At 44.4% G+C, this 17162-nt stretch overlaps 1 protein-coding gene across 1 annotated transcript; it reads right to left on the bottom strand.

The window, feature by feature from the left end:
• Positions 1-1358: 1358 nt before the first annotated feature.
• On the bottom strand, positions 1359-15015 carry LOC115079331 (uncharacterized protein C17orf64 homolog). The gene is made up of 6 exons (XM_029582800.1): positions 14854-15015; positions 9187-9285; positions 6932-7092; positions 5918-6017; positions 3160-3353; positions 1359-2143 (listed from the first exon to the last, which is right to left on the bottom strand). The coding sequence occupies exons 1-6, from the start codon at positions 14911-14913 to the stop codon at positions 1792-1794; spliced, it is 966 nt and encodes a 321-aa protein (XP_029438660.1). The 5' UTR covers positions 14914-15015; the 3' UTR covers positions 1359-1791.
• Positions 15016-17162: the final 2147 nt, after the last annotated feature.

The following is a 17162-nucleotide window of genomic DNA, read 5'->3' as shown; positions in this document are numbered from 1 at the left end:
ATATATCAAGCCTCTTTGCACCAGAATAATTTTGCAGTGCCTTCTCCAGACATCTGTAATGGGCATTTCTGATTAAGGATTCACAGATAACAGTCTACTCACAACATAAATCCTCTTAAACTTGTATGCACTGTCAGGCTGCCCCCCTCCCCTCTTTATTATTCTACACACAAAAGGCCCCGATTTCAAAATTGTATCTTTCATTTCTGTGCACGGTGGGGCGAAGCTGTTAAAAATGGGCCCGAGGGGGCTGGAGAGAGGACGGGGAATGGCACCGTGCGCCCGTTATTGGTGAGCCAGGTGCAGGTCGGCCTGCTGGTTTGCCTCTGACCTGAGTAAAAGCCATGGGGTGTGCTGCACACAAACAAAACCTAAAATAATGAGCTGCCATGCCGGCCCTAGAGAAAACACCTGGCTGGGTTACATATTACAGGGGGCAGTACAAATGCTTCCAACGTATTCCCTTACACAATTTCCAATCAATGCAGCCATTTAGACGAGGTGTTTTGAATGAACAGTTTTTTGACAATATTCCTAATTGGATCCATAATAATAAAAATTGAAAAAAAAACCCCTATATATAGAATCATATTAAAACACCTACGTGGATATTGATGCTGTGTTTTTCTCCAGAACTGAGGCCAGATGTGTTTCAGTGTTCAATTGGCAAAAACATAACCACTGTAGTAATACATCATGTTTATTGGATAAAAAGATGGTGTGAAAAAGGGCAGCTATAAGATAATATACTTAAATTAACTGGTCTAAATTATACTAACCACAGCAAAATAAATAAAAGTAGTGTCAGAGAAGTTGGCTAACTCAAAAGATTTAATTACTGCCTGACCTTAAAATGGACACTTGATCTCAAAGCAGCCTTGTGACAATCAAATAATAACTCCATTGGGATCAGCAGCCACAGATAAAATTACAGTTATAAAAATCTGGAAAGAGATGCATTATGAGTCCTCGTTATAATATGCTCTGGGTTCTTGTGGCTTTTCAATTCGTGGATTGTAAAAAAAAAAAAAAAAAAAAAGATTGGACAAAGTCCGCTGTCCCCTTGCATCAAAGCCGTCCACGCGCAGTTATCACCAGCACGCGGTTGGTAGGAGCGCAAACAGTCCCTTTTCCGATTAGCAGGGCCGTGCCCTGTGTTTAATCCTGGAAAGAGAACCTGCCTCATCAGATTGCAAAGATCTGTTTCATTGCTGTTTGGCTACTTTTTTTTACCCACTCGCCCCCAGCAGGGATTAGAGAACTAGGAACATTAGCACCAGCCTACCAGTGACTAGATAGGTTTGTCATGTATTAACTGACCGGCAGACCCCACTGAATTTAGCCACGACTGTTGTGGCTTAAAATAAATTTACCAACATGAAACCTAATTACATCTTTTTTTTTTTTTTTTTCTCTGTTTGCATACTTTTCAAGGAGAAGACATTATCTTTTTAATTGTTCTTGCCTTATCAATAGATGCCCCTCGCATTGGCTTTGGACATCTATCTACATGGGGCTAATATAGCTTGGTAATGTCTGCTGCCATGGACACTACTCCTTAAACGATGAATGTCAGGATTCACAACATCCTCAAAGCAAATACTCTTTTTCCCTGTCCCCTTGGGCAGTAACTTGTATAAAATAAGAATTATAAAAAATGGATTCATATTTATTAAACTCATCGACTGAGAGCAAATAAGAGTGCTGGTAAATATAGTCTTGCATGTATAGGTTTGATGAGATAGAGTATATGCTGCAAAGACAAACGTGTTTGGAAAATGACGGCACTTGCTATGACATTCCTTCCCACAAGTCTCGCTTGCCCATAATTTTATCTATGGCCGAGGGATGGTTCTGGTAGCTGCCTGGACCTCTGCCGCTCTGACTCTTGTACACATCCCGGTTCGGTGTAAACTGCCCGGCCTTCGCGTACATATAATCCTTCAAGCATATTTTATCATTGTTGAAGTCCGAGCGGAACAAAGGGCTCCGCATGTAATGGGGAAGGCTGGGATCGTTATACGGGAAGTAGAAACTTCCATAGGAGAGGGCTTTGCTGGGAAGGGTGGGTCTCTTATAGTCTCTGTTCGTTGCAGCCTCTTGACCTTCTGTTTTCTTTTTCTTAAACTCTGGAGTATCGACACTGCAAAAAAAGAAAAAGGGAGAAGTGTTACAGTGTGAACCCTTTGCCAAAGCTGTGGAGGAAGCAAACATTGCCACGGCTGTAAACACATAAGGCCCATCTCGTATGGCACGAGGCTCTCTGGCCTCGACCTTGCATTGCCATTGCGCGGGTGATAATGCTAATACCCTTCTCTGCATTACACAAATTGCTTGATTTCTCAGTATAATAGAGGGGGAGCAACTGATTACCAGTGGTACAGTAGGTTGTATCCAGTTGAGACAGCCAAAGCTCGTTCTGTCGTCCGTCTCGTTAGTAGTGAAAGGGAAAGCTAGGACCAGGGGCCAGGATTCAGAAGGGCTTACTGCAAGGAGAAGCTTCAGGCACTTCTCCCGGAGGGGAGTTAGCTTCATGTGACAGAGTGCAAGGTTCCCCAGGTTTACTGTGTTTGATACTTGATGCTACTTGTGAATAATGGTAGCGGTTGTTGAAGGGTCTGGGGTGTTGCGAAAATGTTTTGGGGGGGGTACGTTCCGGTTCAGAAGGAGAAAAGGAGCCCCAGTGGTTCCCTCCTACCCCTCTCAGTTTAGGTACCATGGATCAACATGGAATGAATGGCTCAGATTTTCTTTTTGGTTCTGATGCTTAAAGAAGAAGCATGAAAGCACTCTTATCCACCTAAGAAGGCTTCACACAGATACTCTGTCACACTTACACGTCTGCTGAAAATTCAATTGGGCAGTAGTCATCTCATACACCTCAAAGGCTTTAGCACCTTGCAGCTTATTTTTCAGAGTTTTATTTGACCAAGAGGACTCAGTTGTCTCTCTCCTCTTGAATTATATTGGGTATGACTCTTTTTTGCGGTGAAGTGCTGTGCACGTACATCTAAAGATGAGGTGTATATCCTAATGCCCTGTACAGCTCCTTCTAAACTCTGCGTTTTGCTTGAGTTAGGATTCCTATGTGTAACCAATGCCTCCCGTTCATAGAAGAGGAGCCTGACTCCTCGTTTCTTTTGTTAAACAGAACAGTACCTTCTCATTTCCTGCTTTTCAGCCTGCGATCTGGCGGGGGAATGTGGTATCTCGTAACTTTCTTCCCCTTGTGATCTTGCATCCTTACAGTTTCGCTGCAGACCCCAGACCTTATACAGCTGATCCATGTTGTAGTTGCCTCCAGAAACGTCAGGGTCACCAGGGGCCTGGGGAGTCCATTCCTCGTATGCATCCTAAAAATGCAAAAGGTGAATTTTAAGAGCTGCGCGTGGGAGCGCAGGTTTGCTGGGTCACGCACATGGAACAGCGATTTTTGTAACACGTGTGCGTATGTGCACGCCTGTTATAAAATCGGCTAGTCGATCAGACGTGTGCGCATAATTTTACATTGACGTGCGCTTGTGTGGGCAAATGCCGCCTGATCGCATAAGTGTGGAGGGGGGGTTAATAGATACGCGCGCTGATGCAATTACCCATTTCCCCAGTTTGTTCCCAGTTCGCCCCAGTATAGGAGAGGACTTCCTAAACCCCCTAGCTAACTTGCCTCCCTTTTACCCTACTAACCCCGAACCTTAAAACCCCACTGACTAGCCTGGTTTTTTTTATTTTTTTTGTTTCATGTCTTACACGCTGTCCATTGCAGAAGTAAAGTTACACGAATAGGGACCCCGGCCCACGCCGGCATGCGTAAATACTCATGCGCTGTTTCGTTCATCTCTCCTGGAACGACCATGCCCACGCCTCGCCCCTTTTATGAAAAAAAAAATGTGTACTTGTGTCCCGGGAGATGGGCGCGTACCCGGGCGCCTCTTAAAGTCCATGCAGCACGCACTGGACCAATACACAGCTGTGGCACGCGTAGGGCTTTTAAAATTCACCCGTAAGGACACATCCGTAGGTACCATTCCAAGCCATTATCTTTTGTTCCATGCAGATGTCATGAGTAAGAATGAGAGGTTGGGGATAGAATATACTGAAATGAATTAGAGTGTTTCTTTAGTTGACAAAAACCAGGGAAAATACTTATGGTCGATCTTTAAAGCTGATTTATAATACATCTGGAATTTCTAAGGAAAATTGTGATGGATGCTGTTGTGTAAGAGGGATGGTCCCAAAAAGCAAAGCAGAAGCCAATCCAAGATGGCTAGCAGCGATAAACACGAAGAGAAGGATCTGTTAAAAAAAAAAAAAAAAAAAAAGACTTTTATTGAATCTTGCCCGACTCTGGCCGAGTTTCGCTCTTCTAGGAGCTGCCTCAGGGGCTTATCAGCCACATCTGTTGACTCTTCCATGAGCACACTATTTTTGAAAATTACAAGGTATTGAATGTTGGATCTTTTCATACATTGAAACTAAGTATGAGAAGTATACTTATTGCTTGAAACCACACTAATGTAGTGATTGTTTCAACACAAATATTTGTACTTGTTTGTGTTCGTGGAGTATAGTATGGTTTATTGCTGTTGTGTAAGGCAATAAGAGCACTGGATTGGCTACTGCCCTCTTCATGATCTGTAACACGCTATTCTATGGGCCATTTTGGAATACATCATCTAAACAATGACTGCTTCTATCCTTCTTCCGATTACAGCGTTTCCAAAAGCCACACGTCTATGATAAAACAGCAGGGGACATTCAGTCAATCAAATAGCTGGACTGACTGCCATACTTCCTTCTATAAATATTCAGCCCAGTGCTGCTGCATGCAATAAGAAAGCAGGGAGCTGGCGGGAACATTTCCCTGTGGGAAAACAGTGGTGGGAGTGAACTGGCTGGTGCTTTATAACACCTCTTGCTTTGCAAGACTGTTTCATCTGCTTTCATGGGACACAGGACTGCTCGGCTTCCGATTGTCTTGCAGATTCACATGGTCAGAGGCGTTTGGCACAAGATCTATCAACCAACAAGTGAACCCCCCCCCCCCCCCCCCCCCGGTACACAAAATTGCTGAGGTTGGCACCACAGGACCCGGAAGCTGGGCTTGGCCTGGGGCAGCAGTCAGAATTTTGCAGACTGGTTTGGACCATGGCGCTGCGTGGAGCGGAAAGGAGAGGACGGGGGGAAGAGAGAAGGACAGCAGAAGACAGCATGGAGTGAGGGAAAGAATGAGTGAAAGAGAGCAAGAGGGTAAAATGTGGGAGAAAAGGGACAGAGAGAGAAAAATCAGAAGGGGGAAAGAGACCAGAAATCTGGCAGCCAAGGACTAGGGCTCAGTTTTCTAAATGAACGGTTGAGGGTGTGGCGAGAGGCAGAGACACCAGGATGGAAGAGAAGGCTAGAGGGAAGAGAGTGATAAAGTACCATTTCCAATAGCTGCACGCATACGGAGGGGGCTTAAGATCATGCCGGTATCTTATAAGCTGTTCAGTGGGAACCAAGCAGTTTATAAAATACCGGGTTTCACTGCCCGGGCTTCAGTGCACGCACGTTGTTTTTTTAATGCAGGGATTCGCATCGTTTGTGCACCTATTTTGTACAATTAGAATTAGGTGCATATTTTACGTGCGCACAGCAACTCTCAGTTTATGCGAGGAGGCAGCAGGCCCGGTAACTTCCCAAGCTCCTGTTCACCGAGACCTCTTACAGTTCTCCCACTCCAGACCCCACAGCCAAGAACTTGCAGACAAGAGAGGCTCCTGCTTCCGGCCTAAGGGCAGAGACTCTGGACCCATCTGCTGGCAGCAAAGCTCTAACCAAGTCCTAAATAGAGAGCGACGGATCCCATTATCAACAATACCCGGGCTGGTCATACGGCAAGCAGTCTTGTTTTTGCTACTCAAACTTTTCTTCTTTTCACCTGGAATCTTTCGTCTTCATTTTTCACCGCATACTTGTACAGTTTGTGGAGTTTCCGGTCGTCTAGGTTTGTGAAGCAAGAAGAATATTTCCACAGGTTCCTGCAAGGTCAGAGCACCCCCAGTCCCAAGACACAACAAGGTCAGCATCTGGATCCTACAAGTCTTGCATTGCAAAGAGCTGAGGGCAGGAGGAGGAGGAGGATGGTGCAGGGGAGGAACAGTTCATGATCTAGAACTGCAACGGTCAGGCTTTTTCTAAGGAGGGGAAAGGGGAGTGGGGAATGGAAATGCTTTTGATCTGGCAGTTTTCCTCCTGTTACTCTGGGCTTTCGGTTCGTGCGGAGGCGGGACCGGGATCTGGCACGGTGAGATTTCATTCAGAACTACCTGGGGATTTGCATCTCCTCCCCGATTGCTTTAGTTCTGTCATCACAGCGACAAGTCCTCGGCTGGTGGCCATGCCCCCAGGGCTCCTTCTGAAAACCCTGCAGTCATGGGTATCACCGCTGCACGACTGTGGCTTCCTCTTCCTCCCCCCCCCGCCCCTTCCACGGGGGCTGGCACGTGCTGCCTCCTGTGGCATCCCCGGCCCTGGCTGGCTTGGGGAGCGCGGAGGGACCCGAGCAAGGGGAAAAAAAAAAAGAGCAATCAGAACAAGCAGGCACTCCCTGCGGACGGTGCCGAAACGGGACATTCTGGATCGACTGTTGCAGCCACGAAGTTGCTTTTAGGGCAGAGTAGGGAGTACCTTGGGGCCAGTGGTGTTAGTGATTTTTTTTATCAGGTCATGCCAGGCCACGAACCCAGAAATATTTTCCAACTTTCTTCCATTTCCCCGTTGGGGGTGGAAAAAGTGGAAGGTGAAGGCCTGCCGCCGGACCCCCGGGCTCCATACCTTTTTATGCTTTAGGCAGTGACCGCTGCTGAGAGCCCCGTGATAGAGCAGCGACTCGGGAGGCGGGGAATGGCTCGGGTAATACGGCCCGTGCCGCACGGGAAGGGAGTTCTCTTACTTTTTCCAGGTTTGCATCTCTTCTTTGTTGCTGAATGCCTTCACGACAGAAGCAATGTGGTCTCCAATGCTGACCAAGCTCTGCTTGTATAGTTCCTGCGGCGTGCCCGGCAGCTTCATCTGTGCCAGTTCATCCTTCACAGATGCCAGGTACTCCTTACACTGGGAAAGAGAGGAATCAATGATTTCGGTAAACAGCTGGGAGCCAATTCAAGCTTTCTGTCGTAGCAGGGTGTTACGTCCTTGTGCTCTGCTTACTTAGAGGAAATGTGTAAGAATACTCGGCAGGAATAAGACAACGTCTTTTTTTTACCCCGCAGCTTCCAGTTCAGTCGGAACCAAGGCTGGGACTGGGCAACTACTCGATGATTCCTCCTCTATTTTATACCCCCTCCCAATTTATTTGGACCTCCTTCTGGAACCCTGCCATCATGGGCCCTATGTCTGTCCCTAATACCTCCCTTTCCCGCCCTAGGGGTTGTGAGTGCTGATTCTGCAGCATCCTGAGTCCAGGAAAAAAAAAAAAAATCACCCGCCCTCAGTGCCCGTCATTGTGCGGCGGCGTTCCCAGGAGTGGGGGAGGCAACCATGCCCATAGTTTTGCATTTTCAAAACTGTGTGCGTTGCTTCTGTTGGCAAACGCGCCAACAGAAGAAGGTGGTGCAACTCTCCGTGGGTGCTTTTTTTTTTTTTTTCCCCACGCAGATTTTCAAAGGGAAAGTGTGCTTATGTTTTCCCTTTGAAAACTGGCGCCTGGCCTGGGAGTAAAAATACCCCTGGGCTTTGCACCAGCGCAGGCCATTTTGAAAACGGACCCCAGTACGAATAGCGGCTTTGCTGTCGCAGGTACATGCACCACTTACCAGGCATGATGCGGTCCTGGGCCATGCCCTCTGAGACAGCTGTTGGATTTAATACTAGACATTGGCCTTCTGTGGTTTTCTGGCAAATATACATTCATTAAGCCTTAATGCACATGGTATATTGACTGGTGCCATTATTTATTAAAGTTATATGAGGCTTGGAGGCCGACAGTGCAGCCCACCAGTTGGATGACATAAATGTGAAGTTGGGGGATCTGTCCAATGATCGTATGGATCCTTCCCCACTCAAGGCCTTGGTATGGAGGCCGTATGGAGCAAGAGATTTCTTTCATATATGTAAGGCTGTTTTATCCTTAAAGTGGGGAAAATTCCAGCAGAGGTTGCAGGGGTGTAGAGTGTTTCTTTGATTTTTCCTAATCCATGTGAAACAGAGTAGGTCTCCGCCTAAAACGCGTAGACGTCTCCAGGAGTCATTAGGGGGTGTCGCCAACCAGAGAAGTAAGGGAGAAGACAGCAGGTGGCTGTGGCTCTCCAGGGCTCCTGGAAGGGGACGGGTGATTTGCCTTTCCTTTGCAGGAGGGACTCTGAGAGCAGCGCCCAGGAGGGTGCAGGGCAAATCAGCCACAGTGGGGGCCCTGGAACGCTAATGAGCACGGGCTCACTTCCAAGCTGACAGGAAATTGGAGGGATCCACACTGTCATGGTAGCCCCCATCCCTAACCCTCTAAAGTGCAAGGCACAGGGTGGTTGCCCCTTTTCCCTCCCCCCCCCTCAAGAATGGTCCTGGTGGATCTTCCCATGTCTCAGGGATATAAGCTTGTCCGTGCTGCAGTGTTCACCCACTATTTAGTGCTTCTTTTCCAAGCAAGAGAAGAGGATCTCTAATTCCTTATGATGTCCTAAGGGAGAGAAAGCCCATAGGAAACAGAGAGGAAGTCTTAGTTCCTGCACTGAGAAATTGACTTTTTGTGATTTGATTGCTTTCTCTTCTGCCTACCCTTCGAATGCGAGCTGCTTTATTACTTTTGTACTGCTTTACTTGCTTTTTATTAATGTCTTACATTGTTTTGGAACGCACTTGATTTGGCCGACTTGTTTATTGCAAGACTGTGCGTGTGATCCCCTCGGGCTTTATAGCATTGCCGTCCTCTGTGGCAGAATCCTGAGCTGGAGCTGTGGCCAGGTTTTCCTCAACCTTTCTGGGGGTTACCTGTACCTAACGGGCAGCTCGCTGAGGACATGCAGGTTACCTCTCTTCTTCTTTTGCAGTCACTTTTCTACTTTCCTTAATGTGTCTTGTTTGCACTTTGTCTCTGAATTTACCTGGTATAAGAGATGCTGTGTCCTTCCTTACATCTATTTGCTGTATAAGTAATACCCTCCAACATGCCTAAGCAAGACAAAGAGCATCACCAATAACTGAATTACTTACTTTCAAAAAAATATCTTTGCAGCTTGGGCTCAGTGCTTGATGAACTAGCGATTCCTCTTCTTCTGTGGGTTCTCTTTGGGGAGTTTTATCTTGGTTTGCCTTCAAAACAAAAACAACCACACACACACACACATAATACAAAAAAGATAAAACAAAAAATTACATAGGCGATACTTTTATTTAGAATTGTTTATGAATGCACCTAATGTCTGCTGCTGAACAGTAGGCTTGCACTCTCACTGCTCTGTTACACAGAGTATGGAGTTGGTATCTTTTATTTGTATTTTTTGTATTTAATGTTTAACAGGCATATAAAAATCCACAACTTCAAGCACTGGTTCACAAGAAGGACCATTAGAAATATAAACGCAAAAGAAAGCAATGAAACGATGACAAACTACCTCAATGTTGTGGACCTACAGTCCCAAATAGCTATCCAACAGTTTGTGTCATTTTTAAATCTACTTTTTTGACAATAAACACATATCATTTTGTTTACCTTTTAACCCCTTTTCCCCTTCCACTCCCAAACAGCTGTTTTTGGTTTTTTTTAAACATTTTCTTAAAAGGTGCGGTTTCTGCCTGTTATGTGTTGTGGCTTGTGGGACTTACCCACGAGCCGCAGCACTCGCCCAATGCCGTTGACCCGCCGGTCCCTCTCCCATGTGGTGGGATGCCGCCAACTGCACACTCCACAACAGGATGCCACCATCCCTGCTTCCTTTGGAGGCATGAACAGGCCAGATCTAGCCACTCTTAAAGGGCTCACAGTGGGAAAATGCCCATGGCACCCACTGATGACATCATCCATCCAGCCCTATAAAGGGCTTCCCAGGACTTTCATTCTCTGCCTCAGCAATGGGTCACCTGCATCCTGTGCAGTGTGAGTTGCTGCTCGTCCTGCCATCCAGTTCCTGTTTCTGAACCTGCAAACCTGCCTCGTCCTTCCAACCCTGTCTTCTCCAGCCACTCTCTCCCAGTCTTCCCTGCTCTCTTAGTCCATCTCATGTCTCCTATGCCTGCCTTTGGGCTGATTACTGGATTTGACCCTAGCCTAAACTCTGACTATTCTTACTTGCCACATGCCACTGACTTTAGCCTGGACCTTGACCACTTTTGACTGCCGTCTGCCTCCAACCCTAGCTTCACCTGGGACCTATGCTCCTAGCAACTCCTATGAGACTCTCCTAAGATCTGCTGGCCCAGGAACCCGAGGGCCCAACCCAAGGAGAAAGAGGTTGGTATAGGTGAAACTTGTGACCAGTGTTGCATCTGTCGGTCTCAGATGGCTTCGACCTCTGTGCCTCACCTTTCTTCCTTCTTTCATGCTGCTCTCTCCGGCGTCCCCGGATTGGCGACGGTGTTCGCCATGATTTTCCTGACGGCCTCCTAGGGTGTGTGCGTGTATGCCACCGACGTCTATATCCACGTCAGGGCGGGAACCTCGGGGGCGTCCCCTCTGAGTGACGTCATCACATCCTGGTATTTAGCCTGCCCTTCGTTTACTAACAAACTGAGTTAGCAAGGATTGGAACAGCTCCGGTCTATGCTGCTCTGCCGCTACCCAGCAGCCGCAGGAAGCTCTCTCCGCCCTTCGGGGTAATTCTTCACTAATCTGGGTACCCGCTCCTCAGGGGCCCTTTTGCTCTATTTCAGGTACCTATCTTGGGATACTGGGTACTTGTTCCTCGAGGGCCTGCTTTCCCTAATCTAGTGCCTGCCACTGAACAACTTCTGCCTGCCAGGACCTTCTACAATACAGCTTTCTGCTTCAGTGAGTACTAACCTTTCAGTCAGTCTCAGCTTCAGCGCTCAGGGTTTACATCCAGGACCTGTCCCTGCTATGCCGTGCTGCCTATCACCTACTCGAGTGTGAGACTGGTCTCCTCGGCGGAGGTCCCCTGGACTACTTCACTGGACTACCTTCACTGCTGCCCGCCCCGGGCAGTACCATTAAGCTGTACAATAAATACTACTTCTCTGTGTCTGTGGTTATAGAGTTGAGCTTAGTACTGCGGTTCCTCATGGGGCTCCTCCCCGTGGAAGTGGCCATCACCGCAGTACCAAAGAATCCACTCTAACACCTCATAACCATAACAACCAGTCTCCAACTAGCCTAGTCCCACTAACTGTTGGTGAGAACCTACAAGGCCTTCCCTGTAGGTTGAGCCAACCTCACCACAGCAACAAGGGTCCACAAATTTTACACTGCCATGTGGCACTTCTGCTTTCTCAGAATAAACATGTGGACCATATCTTCCAATCATCATAATTTTATCCCATGCAATTTGTACTATTGAGAATCCTCCAGAATTTCCTCACCTGGAACCCATCTACCATACAGGAATGCCCAGCAAAATTAATAATTAAAAACAATTTAACCTTTGAAAATCAACAAATTAGAAGGTGTGGATATCCTCTCTCCCAATCAAAAGATGTACAGCTTGATAGTGAGAGAGATGAGATTTAACTAACAAAATGGTACCGGGGCTTGTTTTTCTTATTGGTTTTCATATCTTCAGATGGTCAAGATGACAACACTATTGAACTATTTATATTCCAACGATCTTAATGAGCATTGTTCTCTCAGCAGATTATAGGATCAAAAACATAACACAGAACAATAAAATGCAACATTTATTATATAAATCAAAGCAAAGTAGTCCAAAACCAACCAACGGCTAAATTCATCAACTATAGTTAGAGGGGCATGTTTTATGGTAGCAGCTTATTTATCACAAAGTGCACTATCTTAGTTTTGGTAAGTGGCACAATTCTTACCAACAACCACTTGGGGGGGGGGGAAGAGAGCGAGCACCTAGGTGTAAGGCCCTTCTAGTAGTTAGGTATTTATACCTCTATATGAGGTCCGCCTAGTTACTTGAGGTGAGGTTTAGGTATTAGTGTAGGGGTTAGGGGCCACTTTGACATTCAGAGTGAGACGTATGAACAGTCTCTTGTGAAGAACAGTGCACTCTTGTGAAGATTTGATGTCCTTCAGAGTGAGGAAACTCACCCAAAGCTGAGATTTGTGCAATGTTCTCTCAGCCTAGCTTGATGGACTCTCTACCTGATAACATCAAGCTAGGTTGAGAGAACATTGCACAAATCTCAGCTTTGGGTGAGTGCTTTTACTCCAAAGGTCATCAAATCTTCACCAGAGAGCACTGTTCTGTTCGTATGTCTCACTCTGAATGTCAAAGTGGCCCCTAACCCTACACTAGTACCTAATCCTCACCTCAAGTAACTAGCTGGGCCTCATATAGAGGTATAAATACTTAACTACTAGAAGAGCCTTATATCTAGTCACTCTCCCTCTCTCCTCCTCCTTCCCCCCCCCCCCCCCCCCGTGGTGGTTGGTAGTTTAAAAGACTTACAATGCTATGTCTGAAAACATCGCAAAGTGTGATAAAGCCATATCACACAGCTTAACGCAAATCAAAAAGGTGTAGTTATTAGCTGCGTTAAAACTGTGTGATATGGCTTTGCAACTTGCAAAGCCAGCCCACTTGCCCAGAAACCCTGAATTAGCATTGCACCATGTGTTATGGTGCTTTTTGCATGCGAAAAGCCTGTAATGCAGCTTGGAAAATAACCCCCTAAGCTTGTATAATGCAAACCTCACACAAAAAAGGCACTGGTCAATACATATGTCACAGACTGATTGGTATCATAAAATGGATAGCTCAAGCCACTTTAAACACATCTTAACTTGGGCATAGTTTCTAAACATTCATCAGTGAGGAAAACAATAGTATCTGTGTTATGTTTTTTGTTTTAGTTTTTGAGTTTTCTTATATGCAAACAATCTTGAATGGCCCAAAAAGTGCAAAGTACTTAGCATGGCAAACACTGTCCAATGTGAAGATGTCACTATCCCGAATTCATGGAAATATAACTACCTTGGAGTAGAGATTGTCACAAAAAAACTCAAAACTTTGTTTACAAAAAGGTGACATTGAAAGAGAAGTATAGATTTTTTTAAAAGGTGGCATTCGACTTCATGTGGGCTATAACTAAATCCCCTATCTGTAAATAACTTAGCTTTATTAATTTAGAATTAGAATTGCTAGACCCTAAGGGGTGCAATTTTCAAAACTGTGCGGGTAGGTGCAAGATCTGGATTTTGCTCCAGTTTTCAAAGGCAAAAGATGCATGTTCTTTCCCTTTCAGAACTGCCCAAGGGCAAAAACACTCACAGTTTGCACCTGCTTTTTCTGAGAATAGTTTTCCCTTCAAAAACAAGGTGCCTAGTGCTGCAAATTCAAAAGTAAGTGCGTTGTTACGTTCTCTTTCATAGGTGGGGCCGGGTTGCCTACTGGAGAGGATCTGCTGGGGAGTTGGCGGGGGGTGGGAAGGGTGGCCAAAGAGCATAAGCTGGTTCGTTAGCCTGCCCATGCTCTCAGTAAAATCTAACTGCATCTGGTGAGGCATTGTTAACTTTATGAGACTTAACATGGATGACAAGCTTTATCACAATCAGTATTAATCCATTTTAATATTAATGAGCTTGCATGCAACACAGCTCATTAATGTTTGCCACACACTGAACTCCAAATTTCTGGAAATTATTGGTAATGCTTAAGCGGTCGTTAATGCTGTTTAAACAAGTGTTATGTGCTGAATTGGATATTTAGCTTGTGTTTATGCATTAATGCAGCTTAGTTAATAGGGGCCTGCGTATTTAACTAGGATAAGACTTCTCAGAGGTAATTAGATAAAACTTGATTTTAAGTAGGTCAAAAGTAAAAAAAACAAAAAAAACCCCCAAAAAAAACAATTGTAACTCTTTTGCTTGCTGTTGTTGTAGCAAGTAGCTATAACTAGTTACATTTTTAGTACTTTTTCAACAGATGAAAAAAGCACTTCAATTTGGCAGTCCGGAGGGACAATAACTTTACTTGATTGGGTTCAAACTTGGCCAAGGTCCACCATGGTCCTACAAACACAGCCACTGAAAATGACCAGAACCTGGCAGAGTTCTTGTCATTTTCAACAGGGAAATGTCAAAGAGCGCTAGAACACGCACGCAATGAAATGCATGGTGGTCACTTCTTTCCTTGGTATGAGACCATGCTAAGTCTGTCACCTCTCAGTAGGTGCTCAAAATAAGAAGGGTGGATGAGAACTAAATAGAGTTTTATTTCAATTGTCAAATATCTTCTTGCTTCAGAAGCGTTAGTTGGCTGTTAATATTATTTGTAGCAGTCCTTGAGATCTGTTTTGAAGTAAATGAAGATGTTCTCTTAACATCTCCATCAACCTATTTACTACTAGATGCAGGAAAAATGGTATAAATGCATCTATCTATTCATGACAGGCCATAGCACCAACAACAATGAGGGGAAAAAAGCTTATTTTATGTGCTTATGAAAAACAGTTGGTGGAGAACTTGCTTTTTTTTCTACCTCATTGGGCCCATAAGGAAAGTGTAATACTTGAACAAGATCAAATATGATTCGGCCCAAATGACAAGTAGTGGCCCACACACACATATATAAAAGTTTCTGCATGAGGCTCCTTTTCGTTATAAGAGTACTGCGCCAGTATTTTTTCTTCTGCATGTCATGTTGGTGATAATGGACGGGAGACAACATTCTTGAACGGCTCCAAATCTCATGGCTTTTCCTTAATTGCAAGTAACCATATTTACATTTTTTCACTTACCTGCCTTTTTTTCAAAGCTAAACTTTTTTCTCTCTTTCCCACATCATCACTCCCTTCCATGCCAACAATAGCTGGGTCTTTCACTGGGATTTTAGTAAAGAAGACATTCGTCTCCTGCAGTACCTAAGTGTCTGACTTACAAACCTCTGATTTCACATCTGAGTCAATCTCTTCAAAAGCAAACAATTCTGTTCTGGAACCCTAGCATTGGCCTGTGGCTGTGACATCACCAGCAAACTGCTCAACTCTTCAAACCTAAATAATCCTCCCGGGGAGCCTGAAGTTTCACCTTTGTGTTTGACATGGCAAAAAAATCATTGGTGTTAGACCTATCTTGTACATCTATGCAATTTTTAACAGAAGACAAAAATGTTCCTTTCTATGATCTGATTGGAACTTGAACATGTGAACAGATAAAGACATTAATCATCATTAGCTATTATAAAGCACCAAGGGAATTCATCCAACCAAATTGTTCAGTTGCGTGGTACCCTCTCCCCACTTATTTTCCTCTGGTACCCTTGACCCACACAGTGAAACAGCTGCGATATCGTTCTAGAACTGGGTTGATTTACTTATCTTTCAGGCACCTTTCCCAGCATTCATGTGGTAATACCCTTCCTGGGACCAGAATTCATATCACTTAAACCCTCCATCTCCTTAGGTAAGGTATCCTCTTGTGAAGAGCAGAAGATGTGGGGTGGGAGGTGGAGGAGAGGGGAAGGGGGGGGGGGGGAGTGAAGTGGCAGGCTCTCTTGGCCCTCTCTCAACAATGATCAGAGGGTGCTCCGTCCAACCGAAATACCCAGGAAGTCCTTGAGCACAGCAGCACTCCCAGGCGGGTACATCAATAATATTCTCAAACATGTATCTTCTATGTTTAATGGGAAGTCCAGCTCTGACTATCCAATGTTGAAGTACTTGGCATGGAATGTTAACTTATAGTAGTCTTGTATGTTTGCAACTCATAGAAACACAGAGTATGAAGACAAATAAGGACCATAAATGCCACATCGTTTTCCTAATTTCATTCTTCCTGCAATACTAGAGACCTCATAATCTCTGGCTTTACCTTTTTATTTATTATTTATTTAGTTATGTTAATTTTTTATATATGCCACTATAATCAATACAATCATTATAGGCATGTTACAAGCCAATAAACATATAACGGTAATATTACAGATTAGTCAATATGAAACATAAAATTCATTCTAAACTATAATATGTCGATAACAGGTAAAAAAGAAGAAAAATGAAACTCTTACTTAAAGGTTTCAACAAAATAAAATGCTTTGACTTGTTTACATATATCTTTAATATCAGAAATTTCTCTAATCAGTTGAGGGAGGTTATTCCATAAAGTAGGGCCAGTGATGGAAATATTCACCTACTGGTCTCCTGAAGCCAAACCAGTTTGAAAGAGGGTATAACCAATAGGGACTTGGAGGAGAACGTAGTGGACATGATGGTACATATTTGTGTACAAGGTCAATCAGATAACTCAGGGTCTCACCATTTAAAACTTTAAAAACCAACAGTCTGACCTTAACATTTATTCTCTATTTCATGAGAAGCCAATAAAGTGTGCTGAGAAATGAAGAAACATGGTCACAAAAAGCACAACCCATGATACAGCATGCCACTGCATTCGGCAACAGCTGCAGTACTTGCAGTGTTGACTTGGGGAATTCAACGTTCAAGGCATTACAGTACTCAGAACCCATATGAAAATCTTTCTGATCTAGGATATACTTTAGATGATGCAACAATCTAAGCCTTAAAAAAAGCTGACTTTAATAGCTTACTTATCTGACCTTTCAGTGATAGTATAGTGTCCCACCAGATACTCAAATCATGCACTTCAATGGAAAGACTACATCATCAATTTGTAATAGATGACATTCTGGTACTGGGGTCACTCGACTCACCCAACAGACTTTGGTTTTGTTGGAATTTAAAATAAGTTTATTGCATAGGAGCCAGTCTTTAATGGCTAGGCCACACACTTGAATACGGGCCATAGTTTTAAACAGACCGGATCCAACAGACATAGACAGTTGGATATATCATCAGTGTCAGTCATGTAATTGACATGGAAAGAGGTTATCAGCTATCCCAGTGGTTGAAGATAGACATTAAAAGGCCAATAGTAAAAAAAAAAAAAGGGGGCTCCTAAATTTAGGCTGCTAAGTTAGTTAACTAAGTTAGGCACATATTTTCAGCCAAATGTAGATGCCTAAGTTTTCAGTTGAAAATGTACATAAATTTAGGACCTAAAAGTTAGAATCCTAAATTTAGACCTGTTA

The sequence above is a fragment of the Rhinatrema bivittatum genome, chromosome 17 (assembly GCF_901001135.1).
Source record: "Rhinatrema bivittatum chromosome 17, aRhiBiv1.1, whole genome shotgun sequence".
Taxonomy (NCBI): domain Eukaryota; kingdom Metazoa; phylum Chordata; class Amphibia; order Gymnophiona; family Rhinatrematidae; genus Rhinatrema; species Rhinatrema bivittatum.
This window is presented reverse-complemented; position numbering and strand designations above follow the sequence as displayed.

What these genes read in the sequence shown, in the direction of transcription:
- LOC115079331 (XM_029582800.1), bottom strand. Translation starts at nt 14,913, where the DNA reads ATGGAAGGGAGTGATGATGTGGGAAAGAGAGAAAAAAGTTTAGCTTTG. An exon ending in ATGAAGACGAAAGATTCCAG is followed by an intron (nt 3,354 to 5,917) that starts GTGAAAAGAAGA and finishes TTGCATTTTTAG; the next exon opens with GATGCATACGAGGAATGGAC. An exon ending in GAAAAGCAGGAAATGAGAAG is followed by an intron (nt 2,144 to 3,159) that starts GTACTGTTCTGT and finishes CTTTTTTTGCAG; the next exon opens with TGTCGATACTCCAGAGTTTA.